The sequence below is a fragment of the Mobula birostris genome, chromosome 10 (genome assembly GCF_030028105.1).
Source record: "Mobula birostris isolate sMobBir1 chromosome 10, sMobBir1.hap1, whole genome shotgun sequence".
NCBI classification, from domain to species: Eukaryota; Metazoa; Chordata; class Chondrichthyes; order Myliobatiformes; family Myliobatidae; genus Mobula; species Mobula birostris.
The window spans coordinates 10923808-10936580 of NC_092379.1; the positions used below are offsets into that span (position 1 = coordinate 10923808).

The window sequence follows — 12773 nt, forward strand, 5'->3', positions numbered from 1 at the left end:
GTCCGAAGACGTACTGGATGGATGGATGAAGAAAGAAAGAAAGGGACGTCCATTTGGAATGGAGATGAGGAGGAATTTCTTTAGCCAGAGGGTGGTGAGTCTGTGTAATTTGTTGCCACAGGTGGCTGTGGAGGCCAAGTCACTGGGTGTACTTAAAGCAGAATTTGATAGGTTCTTGATTAGCAATGGTGTCAAAAGTTACTGGGAGAAGACAGGAGAATGGGGTTGAGAGGGATAATAAATCGGCCATGATGGAATGAATAGTGGACAGGCTGGATGGCCTAATTCAGCAATGAGGAGGAATTTCTTCAGCCAGAGGGTGAATCTGTGGAATTTGTTGCCACTGAGGGCTGAGGAGGCCAGGCCATTGGCTGTGTTAAAGACAGGGGTCGATAGGTTATTGACTGGTGAGGGGGTGAAGGGTTATGTGGAGGAGGTTGAGAGGAAAATCAGCCATGATTGAATGACGAGGACAGACTTGATGGGCCAAATGGCCTAATTCTGCTCCTATGCAGTACGTTATGGTCTAGAAGTTTATAGTTTGCATGCCAACCACCCAGGCAAATCATTCCGTATGTAAGGCCATGATGGTAGAACAAAAAGTTTTTAAAAAGTGCAGAATTCAGCGTCACAGTCCACAGAGAACAAGCGGGTTTAAATGACAGACTTCCTTGTATGAAACAAGAACCCCCCCCCCGCCAAGTTCCAGACCCTCCAGGGAGAGTAAAGCACTTCTCCACCTCGACAGCCAGTGCGTTCAGCCGAGGTATGTGGCCAAGCTGTTCCCTTCCGAGCAAATACCATTCTCTGCTCAGCCCCACGGAGGGGGGAATGTGGGCCGAGGCTCAGGGCAGGCTGACGTGATTAACCCCCCCTCGCCGTAGCAACACCACTAAATCAAATGAGCCGCTGCTTCAGGCAACAAATCCCTCAACCCCTGTGAAATACTGACAGCTCAAGAGTTTATGCAAGTGCAGTGATGGGAACTGATCACATCGAGAGATTCAGCAATTGCCTGTTAAGGGCTCAGGAGAGACAGGACTCGTGAGATGTTCCATACTCCCAGCAAGTCTGGAGGACATATCGTAGGCACCCTCACGCCAGACAGCTCAGAGATTTATAATCTGTCTTGTTCCTGCCCTTACTGTACTCAATGGGAGAACGTAGAGCGAGTTTTACTCAAGGGTGGCGGGGAGTATTGGTAGCTCAGGAGGTGCTCGATGTTGTGGTGATCGTCGACCTTGGCAATTAGCTTGCAGGCATCTCGTTACAAGTCGAGGTGAGATCCTCAGTGCGCAGTCGTTGATGTTTCTCTCGTACACATAGCCCCCCTCCCCACAACCCCTGTTGGCTTGCCTCGCTTTAACTGGGACACCGAGGATGAGCGTGAAGCGGCCACGAGAATCTTTTAGCAGCGTGGTCCTGTTCTGCTAACTCGGCAGACAAGCACATCGGAATGGGCGCAACATACGCAAAACGCCGGAGGGGCTCAGCCGGCCAGGCAGTATCTACAGAAAAGAGCGAGCAGTCGACGTTTCGGGCCGAGACCCATCATGATGAAAGGTCAATGTCCTGCTGAAGAGTGGAACGTCGACTGTTTTACTCTTTTCCATAGGCGCTGCCTGGCCTGCTGAGTTCCTCCAGCGTGTTGAGTGCGTTGCTCGGACTTCCAGCGTCTGCAGATTTTCGCACGTTTGTGATGTCGAAACAGACCCCAAAGAGCTAAAGAAACACCAGCCAATGGAATTCAAAGGTCAACTGTCGGGTCAGCCAATCAGGACTGAGGCAAGCGAACGGGGGGGCCTAGATAAGCGTGAGCCCTCCCAGAGGGAAACACCAACAACTGCACTCTGAACTGTCACCTCAACTGGTGATGAAATGTCTGCAAACTAATTGCCAAGCTCGGCGAACACCACAACATCAAATGAGCTTTACTCTGTTTTCAAAGATTCAAAGTGCGTTTATTATCAAAATATGTATGCAGTATACAGCCCTGAGATTCGTCTTTCTCACAGACAGCCATGAAACAAAGAAACACCGTGGGACCCGTTCAAGAAACACCCGACGCACGATAAAAGAATAAACTGCGCCAACAGCAAAAAGGGAGCAAACAACACAGAAAATATCAGCACTCACAACACGCTGGAGGAACTCAGCAGGTCGGGCAGCATCCGTGGAAAAGATCGGTCGACGTTTCGAGCCGGAACCCTTCGTCAGGACTGAAGAGGGAAGGGGCAGAGGCCCTATAAAGAAGGTGGGGGGAGGGTGGGAAGGAGAAGGCTGGTAGGTTCCAGGTGAAAAACCAGTAAGGGGAAAGATAAAGGGGTGGGGGAGAGGATAGGCAGGAAAGGTGAAGAAGGAATAGGGGAAAACACAATGGGTAGTAGAAGGAGGCGGAACCATGAGGGAGGTGATAGGCAGCTAGGGGAGGGGGCAGAGTGACATAGGGGATAGGGGAAGGGAGGGGGAGGGAATTACTGGAAGTTGGAGAATTCTATGTTCATACCAAGGGGCTGGAGACTACCTAAACGGTATATGAGGTGTTGCTCCTCCAACCTGAGTTTAGCCTCATCATGGCAGTAGAGGAGGCCATGTATGGACATATCTGAATGGGAATGGGAAGCAGAGTTGAAGTGGGTGGCTACTGGGAGATCCTGTCTGTTGTGGCGGACGGAGTGGAGGTTCTCTGCTCCCTCCCCCAGCTGCCTATCACCTCCCTCATGGTTCCACCTCCTTCTACTACCCATTGTGTTTTCCCCTATTCCTTCTTCACCTTTCCTGCGTATCACCTCTCTGCCTCCCCTCCCTCACCCCTTTATCTTTCCCCTTACTGGTTTTTCACCTGGAACCTACCAGCCTTCTCCTTCCCACCCTCCCCCAACCTTCTTTATAGGGCCTCTGCCCCTTCCCTCTTCAGTCCTGACGAAGTGTTCCGGCCCGAAACATTGACTCATCATTTCCACGGATGCTGCCCGACCTGCTGAGTTCCTCCAGCGTGTTGTGAGTGTTGCTTTGACCCCAGCATCTGCAGATTATTTTGTGTTTACAGAGAATATCAAACATCAAACGAGTAATTTCCATTTCAGTTCAGCTCAGTGCTGCTCTGCTAGCCAATGAAGGCTGCTGGATCTTCCCTCGCTGAACCGTCCCTGTCCTCATCGATCACCCTTATCAAACCGCTCAAAAAACAGCAAAAACCGAGTAACCAGAATCCAGGAACACCTGCAACAGGAGTTCTAACTCATTCTGACCCTGTCCTGGGAGTGTTTGATAGGATAGAGTGGGAGAAGTTTAATTTGATATCTAACCCGTTCTGTTCCTGCCCTCGAGGTGTGCCATGGGAGAGTTATAGAAAACTTCACTCTGTGTCTAACCCGTGTTGTCTCTGTCCTGGGGGTGTGTGATGGGACAGTGTAGGGGGAGATTCACTCTGTATCTAACCCACACTATCCCTGTCCTGGGAGTGTGTGATGGGACACTGTACAGGGAGTTTCACTCTGTATCTAACCCGTACTGTCCTTGTTCTGGGAGAGTGTGATGGGACAGTGTAGAGGGAGATTCACTCTGTATCTAACCTGTACTGTCCCTGTCCTGGGAGTGTGTGATGGGACAGTGTAGAGGGAGATTCACTCTGTATCTAACCCGTGCTGTCCCTGTCCTGGGAGTGTGTGATGGGACAGTGCAGAGGGAGATTTACTTTGTGTCTAACCCACACTGTCCCTGCCTCATTTTTTTTTGACAAAAACACATTTATTATAAGTTCAAAGCACGAGGGAATTATTGTCCAACCTCATTACAAACCAAAAGCTGCCAAATCTTGACGAAGCAACACCCACAAAATGAAAGCCTCTCTCACTGCTCCCCTGCTGTGAACTCTCCTCACTTTGTGAGCGTTGCTCAGATCTCCAGCGTCTGCAGATTTTCCCTTGTTTGAAATCTTGACTAACACAGTCTGGGAGCGAACACCTTCCCATCCTCATCAGGGATGGCATCTATCCCGAATTTGCGATGCAGAACCTCTGTGTTACTCGTCGACACCACACGTTCTATTTCCACAGCCACCTGGGCACGGGCAAACACCCTGGACATTGCCAGGCCCTCCACCACCCATCTCCAGGATAGCTATCTTAGCCAGCCTCAGGAGCAGATTTACAGGGACATCCTCCTCCCTCCCCGTCTTCCTCCGTACTGGACGAACATGGTGATTCCTTGGTGTTATCACTTCAGGGGACTTGCCCTGGGCCTTAGCGCAAAAGTTCAATTACGAAGAAGGCACCTCAGCACCAAAACTTCCTTAGAAGTTTGTGAAACTTTGGCGTGAGATCTAAAACTTCTATAGATATGTGGCGGAGAGTGTATTAACTGGGTTGCATCACGGCCTGGTATGGAAACACAAATGCTCTTGAATGGAAAATCCTACAAAAAGTAGTGGATACGGCCCAGTCCATCCCGGGTAAAGCCCTCCCCGCCACTGAGCACATCTACGTGAAGCGCTGTCGCAGGAAAGCAGCATCCTTCATCAGTGAACCCTATCGCCCAGGCCGTGCTCTTTTCTCGCTGCCGCCATCAGGAAGAAGGTACAGGAGCCTCAGGACTCACACCACCAGGTTCAGGAACAATTACCACCCCTCAACCATCAGGCTCTCGAACCAAACGTGATAACTTCACTCAACTTCATTTGCCCTATCACTGAACTGTTCCCACAACCTCTGGACTCACTTTCAGGGACTCTTCATCTCATGCTCTTGATATTTATTGCTGCTTTTTTTTCTATTATACTTGCACAGTTTGTGGGCTTTGGCAGACTGGTTACCTGTCTGTCCTGTTGTCTTTCATTAACGCTATTGCGCTTCTTGGACTTACTGTCAATTCCCACACAAAACTGAATCTCAGGGTTGTATATGTTGACATATTTGTACTTTGATAGTAAAGTTACGTTGAACTTTGAGGAGGGCAGGGATAAAATGCAGCCAGAAGGTGAGGAACAGCCCCCTCAGAAATGCGGAAAGCAGCTGCAGCGTTCCGATTGCTCCCCCGTCTCTTTTTTAATTATAAAAATACTTTTATTACCAATTCAAACCACTATACTAATATACATATTACAAACAAATCGTAACTAATATACACTGAACGAACACATTCCCCTCCTAAACAAGGATGGTATTTAACCCCCTCGGTGCCCAAGTGTCCTGAAACACTTGCACTTTACCCATGGACGCTGCGTGTGCTTTATCAACAGCTACCTGGGCACGTACGTTACCCCTGAACACTGCCAGGCAGTCAGCTGGGTCAGAAACCCTCTGCTTCCCATCTCCAGGATATGTGGCACGTGGCCAAGTGGTTAGGGCGTTGGACTAGCGATCTGAAGTTCGCGGGTTCCAGCCTCGGCCAAGGCAGCGTGTTGTGTCCTTGAGCAAGGCACTTAACCACACAATGCTCCAGTCTACCCAGCTGAGAATGGGTACCGGCAAAAATGCTGGGGGTTAACCTCGCGATAGACTGGTGTCCTATCTGGGGGGGGTCTCGTACTCTGAGTTGCTTCGTGCCACGGAAACCGGCATAAGCACCGGCCTGGTGGGCCACAAGGCTCGGGACAGACTTTAATCTTTAATCCCATCTCCAGGACCCATGGATAGCTATGTTAGCCAGCCCCTGGACAACCTCATCCCTTTCTGCAACCTCCCTTCCTTATCAGATGGCCTACGATGAAGAGGGTGGGGCTAAAATCCACCCCAGAGGGTGAGGGGGCCTCCTCAGATGCCAAAAAGGGGCTGCACCTTGCATAGACCTTGTACGTATGGTACATGGTCTCTTCCAACCAGGGATTCACAACCTTTTTAATGCCGTGGTCCGCCACCGTGAATCAAGGAGTCCACGGACCCAGGTTCTAATCCACGGAGGCGAAAGGCAGCTGGGAGATCCAGATACAAACTGGCAAATGTGTTGCAGGGCCCCGCTCTATGCAGCACCCTCTAACCCAGGTCCCCAACGAGCAAGGGGAGGACACCCTCGAGAAAAGACTTCCACTGGGGGCTGGGGACCACCCTCCCCACCCCCCAGGTGGAAAGACTGACCGCCGTGGTGTGTCGGGGCCGCGAACAGGAGCCAGGAAGTGGATGGTGTTGAGCAGCAGGCTCTACCAGAACCTCCCACCTGCATCTCCGAAAGGGAGACGAGAAAGGGCTCAAGTTTTGAGAGACTAGCTCCCGGATAAGATGCAATCATCAGTTTGAACTTCTTCCATCTGGCAGACGTTATAAGATTTTCTATGCCCGCACTTCCAGACTGAAAAATAGCTTTTTCCCTTGAACCAATCGATCAAGCATCATCCATAAATTGGCATCCGTTAGTCTTGCGAGACCATGGATCTGCGCCTGGAAAGTCTTCACTCTCCAGGGCACAGGCCTGGGCAAGGTTGTATGGAAGACCAGCAGTTGCCCATGCTGCAAGTCTCCCCTCTCCACGACACCAATGTTGTCCAAGGGACGGGCATTAGGACCCATACAGCTTGGCACCAGTGTCGTCGCAGAGCAACGTGTGATTAAGTGCTTTGCTCAAGGACACAACACGCTGCCTCAGCCAAGGCTCGAACTCACGACCTTCAGATCACTAGACGAACGCCTTAACCACTTGGCCACGCGCCAATATATGTTTGTATATATGTTTGTAGTATTGTATTTGTGATAAAGATATTTTGTTACAAAAAAGATAGGGGCAAGAGAGGGTGGTGTCCCAACTGAGAGAGCATCCCACCCCTGCCCTGCCTCATTGGGTGTTAATGCAGCTCAACCAGACCCAGATTGAATTGAAATATCTTTATTGTCATTGCAAAGTACAATTTGTCATGCACCAATGCGGCGAAAATGGGTTTGCAACTCTCGTACTCAATGCTATAAAACAACAGCCAGTAACCAGCCAGTACAAGCAACGTCCGGCAATACAAAAACACAACTCAGATGCATGACAGCCATAAAACCTGTATTAAATTGGCAATATAACAATTTATATAGTGTGGGCACGTGGCCAAGTGGTTAAGGCGTTCGTCTAGTGATCTGAAGGTCGTGAGTTCGAGCCTTGGCTGAGGCAGCGTGTTGTGTCCTTGAGCAAGGCACTTAATCACACATTGCTCTGCGATGACACTGGTGCCAAGCTGTATGGGTCCTAATGCCCGTCCCTTGGACAACATCGGTGTCGTGGAGAGGGGAGACTTGCAGCATGGGCAACTGCTGGTCTTCCATACAACCTTGCCCAGGCCTGCGCCCTGGAGAGTGAAGACTTTCCAGGTGCAGATCCATGGTCTCGCAAGACTAACGGATTCCTATGTTACATACAAGACGGTGACTAACACAATTTCTAGACAAGCTAAATTAAACTAAGATGTTACCATCTCTGGCAATGACGGTGCTAATCTCCCACAGAGCCCAGCAGTCCCGGAATGCCTCTGTGGTTGCCATGGGCAGCGCATTTTCCCTGTCAATGGTCACCCGGGCACGGACATACCCCCTAGACTTTGCCAGGCCGTCTGTCCGGGCAGATCCCTCGGCCAACCGTTCCCAGGACCCAAGGATGGCTGTTTTCGCCAGTCCCAGGAGCAAGTTGGCAAGGCCATCCTCATCCCTCCATGCCCCCCGCCTTACTGGATGACCGTATATAAATAGGGTGGGGCTAAAATGCGGCCAGAAGGCGAGAAGCAGCCCTCGCAGATACGCAAAAAGGGGCTGCAGCCTCACACACTCCATGTACATGTGGTACACGGCCTCCTCCAGCCCGCAGAAGTGGCATGCGGCTGGGAGATCCATGTACAAACTAAAGAACTTATTGCAGGGCACCGCTCTGTGCAGCAGCCTCCATCCCAGATCCCCCAGGTGCATGGGAAGAACCCCCTCGTAAAGGGACTTCCGTTGGGGACCCCCCTCACCTCCAGGTGGAAAGACAGCCTACCATGGCATGTCAACGGCTAGGAAGTGGAGGGTGTGGAGCAGCAGCCCAGACAGACACCTCCTACCTGCCCCCCTGAATGGGATTCTGGGCGTCGATAAGAGATGACTCAAGTTGTGCGGGTCTAGCTCACGGACAAGATCCTGTGGCCTGGGTCTGGCTGAGCAGAGGCAGAAACGCCCAGCACACCTGAGCCACGTCGCCATCTGAAGAGGCAGGGCAGGGCTGGGCTGCTCCCTCAGCTGGGACACCACCCTCTCTCGTCCCTATCTCGGGACAGTGTAGAGGGAGATTCACTCTGTATGTAACCCACACTGTCCCTGTCCTGGGAGTGTGTGATGGGACAGTGTAGAGGGAGATTCACTCTGTATCTAACCCACACCATCCCTGTCCTGGGAGTGTGTGATGGGACAGTGTAGAGGGAGATTCACTCTGTATCTAACCCGGGCTGTCTCTGCCCTGGGAGTGTGTGATGGGACGGTGTAGAGGGTGTGACAAGAATACACATAGATTAAGATGTTAACTGTCCTGTGCTGGCACCAGTGGGATCAGCAGTTGGTCTGCCACCTGCTTCAGGAGAGAGAGAGATAAGGAAAACAATGGAGCAGCATTTGGAGATGTTAATGAAGGAAGGAGAGCTGTCAAGATCGGCCCCCCTTTGAACCCTGAACTGTTTGAAGTGATGGACAGGCGATACCCCAGCAGGGGGATAAAAAGGGACAGGCTCGCTAAGGCAGGACACACACGACACCCGAGGTAACGAGAGCCTGGAAGCGGTGCGTCTCTCACAAGTCGGTGGGAAGTACCGGGCCATAGACGCACAGGGTGGAAAGGCACGATCGGCGGGAACCTGGTGTGTGTCCACCCTTGCCTGGGTGCCAGGTTCACCGCAGGGAAACGATCGTATCTGGAAACGGAGGGGTCACGGTCGGTGACCTCAGATGACATCACAAAGGACTCGCGCGAAAGCTGACTGCGAAGGTCTGTGTGGAAGCCTTGAATATTCATTCGTTTTGCTCTCTCTCTCCTTCCCCCCACTGTCCATCGCCACGGCAGCGATTACTGCGAACTGAACTGAACTAAATTGAACTAAACTTTGCGTCACTTTGAAACTGGTCATTTACCCCTAGACAACGATAGAGCTTGATTGATCCTGTTAACTTAATTCTGTGTACATGTGTGTTTATCATTGCTGAACTGTTGCATTCATTATCCTTTTGATTAGAGTACTGTGTTGCTTGTTTCTTTAATAAAACTTTCTTAGTTCTAGTAATCCAGACTCCAACTGAGTGATCCATTTCTGCCCAGTTACGGGGTACGTAACAAGGGAGATTCACTCTGTATCTAACCCGTGCTGTCCCTGTCCTGGGAGTGTGTGATGGGACGGTGTAGAGGGAGATTCACTCTGTATCTAACCCACACTGTCCCTACTCTGGGAGTGTGTGATGGGACGGTGTAGAGGGAGATTCACTCTGTATCTAACCCCGTGCTGTCCCTGCCCTGGGAGTGTGTGATGGGACGGTGTAGAGGGAGATTCACTCTGTATCTAACCTGTACTGTCCCTGTCCTGGGAGTGTGTGATGGGACAGTGTAGAGGGAGATTCACTCTGTATCTAACCCGTGCTGTCCCTGTCCTGGGAGTGTGTGATGGGACAGTGTAGAGGGAGATTCACTCTGTATCTAACCCACACTGTCTCTGCCCTGGGAGTGTGTGATGGGACAGTGTAGAGGGAGATTCACTCTGTATCTAACCTGTGCTGTCCCTGTCCTGGGAGTGTGTGATGGGACGGTGTAGAGGGAGATTCACTCTGTATCTAACCCACACTGTCCCTGTCCTGGGAGTGTGTGATGGGACGGTGTAGAGGGAGATTCACTCTGCCAAACTGCTGGTGACCCTGCACAGGGAGCATTTGAATGGGCAAAGTAGAGGAGCCTTCACCATGTATCTAACCCACCCCAAGTTCTTGTGCTCACATCGGGGGGGGGGGGGTACTGAAATTACAGTTTTTAAGGAAACGACATGTTATCACTGTTAATATTTTTATTTAGAGAAACAGGAACAGAAACAGGCCCTTCCGGCCTCCTGGGCCTTTGCTGGTCTACTGCACCCTCGTGACCAATTCAAACCCACTCTTTGCCTTTGGACTGTGGGAGGAAACTGGAGCACCCGGAGGAAACCCACGCGGTCACGGGGAGAACGCGCAAACACCTTATGGGCAGCGGCGGGAAATGAACCCGGCTCACTGGCCCTGTAATGGCGCTCCGCTGACCGCCATGCTACCGTACTGCCCCCTCCCCCCGTCCCCCGCCCGTGACTGCGCGGACAGCGAGGCGCGCCTGGCGCCCGCGCGGGAAGAGCAAAACTCGGCAGAGCTGCCGCCTCTCACCATCGTGTGCTGGGTGTCTGTGCTCCAGATGTATGGGCAGGGCCCAATGCAGAAGTTGGCATAGTAGCCCTTGGGCTCGTGGATCCACTTCCAGCCCAGGTCCTTGCGGAAGTCGATGTACATGGCGCGGACGCAGCAGTTCTCCTCGGTGCCCCTGGGTCGGAAGAGAAAACCTTCATCAGAATACTCAATGCCGAGCCTGGGGGCATCATTCAGTGTCTGTGTCACAGGGTTAAGAGCAACCCCAACGACCCGGCTCCACTCTCCACAGCCCGACAGACCTCTGCACTCTCCAACTGAAGTGAAGCAGTGAAGAAACAGGCCACTCGGCCCAACTCGACTATGTTGACCTCCATTAACCCTCTCTCCCAGCACTTGGCGCTCCCTGGCTACTCAAGCACCTGAACAGATATTTTCTAACTGCAGTGAGAGATTCTGCCTTCACCACACCCTCAGACAGTGCATTCCGATGCTAAATCTAAATTCCAATTCTTCCTCAGATCCCATCCTCTTACCCTAAACCCAGATCCTTTTGATTTATCTACTTATTGAGTCACGGCGCGGAATAGGCCTTTCCGGCTGCGTTGCCTAGCAACCCATATGACATAGGAGCAGAATCAGGCCATCCGGCCCATCGAGTCTGCTCCGCCGTTCTATCATGGCTGATCCCGGATCCCACTCAACCCCATACACCTGCCTTCTCATCATATCCCTTGATGCTTTGACTGATCAGGAAACGATCAACTTCCGCCTTAAATATACCCACGGACTTGGCCTCCACCGCAGTCGGTGGCAGAGCATTCCACAGATTTACTACTCTCTGGGTAAAAAAAAAATTCTTCCTTAACTCTGTTTCAAAATGGTCACCCCTCAGTTTTGAGGCTGTGCCCTCTAGTTCTGGATACCCCCCACCACAGGAAACATCCATATCCACCCTATCTAGTCCTTTCAACATTTTGGTATGTTTCAGTGAGATCCCCCCCACATTCTAAATTTCAGTGAGTACAGGCCCAAAGCTGCCAAACGCAAATCCCTTCATTCCCGGAATCATCTTCGTGAACCTCCTCTGGACTCTCCCCAACGATAACACATCCTTTCTGAGATATGGGGCCCAAAACTATTGGCAATACTCCATGAGGCCTGACCAGTGTCTTATAAAGCTTTGGCATTATCTCTTTGCTTTTATATTCTGTTCCCCTTGAAATAAATGCCAACATTGCATTTGCCTTCTTTACCACAGAACCTATGAATTATTCTTCTGGGAGTCTTGCACAAGGACTCCCAAGTCCCTCTGCACCTCTGATGTTTGAACCTTCTCCCCATTGAGATAACAGTCCGCACTATTGGTCCTTTTACCAAAATGAATTATCATACATTTCCCAACTCTGTATTCCATCTGCCACTAATTTGCCCATTCTTCCAATTTCTCTAAGTCCTACTGTAATCACATTGCTTCCTCAGTACTACCTACCCCTCCACCTATCCTCATATCATCCGCAAATTTTGCCACAAAGCCCTCGGTTCCGTCAAGCCCCCAATTTAACCCCAGCCTAATCACGGGACAATTTACAATGACCAATGAACCTACCAACTGGTACGTCTTTGGACTGTGGGAGGAAACTGGAACACCCGGAGAAAACTGTCGCATCCTGCGGGGAGACCGAGCTTCCTGCAGGTGCCGTCGGAGTCGAACTCTGAACTCCGATGCCCTGAGCCGTAATCGTGACGTTCTAACCGCGACCGTGGCTTCCGGAGAAGATGATTCCTATGGTCGGCCGTGTCTCACTTTGCAGTCTCCTATCTGATACCCTCTCAGCCTCCTCTGCTCCGAGGGAAACAATCTGTCTTGTCTTATATCAGAAACGTCCCATCCCACATGTCATCCCAGTAAGTCATCTCTGCACCCTATCCAGTACAGTCATGTCCTTCCTAACAACGTGATCTCCAGTCCACCTAGAGCCCTGTGATTAATATAGTTCCACCCTAACTTTCCTGCCTCTTGTATTCTTTACCCTGGCCAATGAAGACAAGCATCCTGCCGCCTTCGCCATCTGTGCGGCCACTTTGTCCTTCCGATTCCTTGACCTTGCCTGAATTGAATCATTCTGTCATCCCCAATGAAAGGCGGTGGAATACTGTGGAGGAGGTGCATGGTCATGCACTTTGGTAGAAGGAATAAAGGCGTAGACTACTTTCTAAGCAGGGAGAAAATTCAAAAATCGGAGGGGGCGAAGCAGATCACAACAAAGGTTGAGTCGCTGGTGAGGAAGGTAAATGCAATGCTAGCATTCGTTTGCAGAGGACTAGAATACAAAAGCAAGGCTGTAATGTTGAGGCTTTATAAGGCACTGGTCAGACCGCACTTGTTGAGTATCGTAAGCAGCTTTGGGCTCTTTATTTAGGAAAGGCTGTGCTGGCATTGGAAGTTCGTGAGTTAGGTCCCAGGAA

General features: G+C 51.1%; 1 protein-coding gene across 1 annotated transcript in view; it reads right to left on the reverse strand.

Annotated features, from left to right (window-relative positions):
• The window catches only part of LOC140203815 (transforming growth factor beta-1 proprotein-like), an 83614-nt gene that overhangs the window by 5198 nt on the left and 65643 nt on the right, over positions 1–12773 (reverse strand). Inside the window, exon 6 of the mRNA XM_072269903.1 lies at positions 10326–10479. Within this exon, the coding sequence (XP_072126004.1) occupies positions 10326–10479 (154 nt within the window). The remainder of the gene's footprint in view (positions 1–10325; positions 10480–12773) is intronic.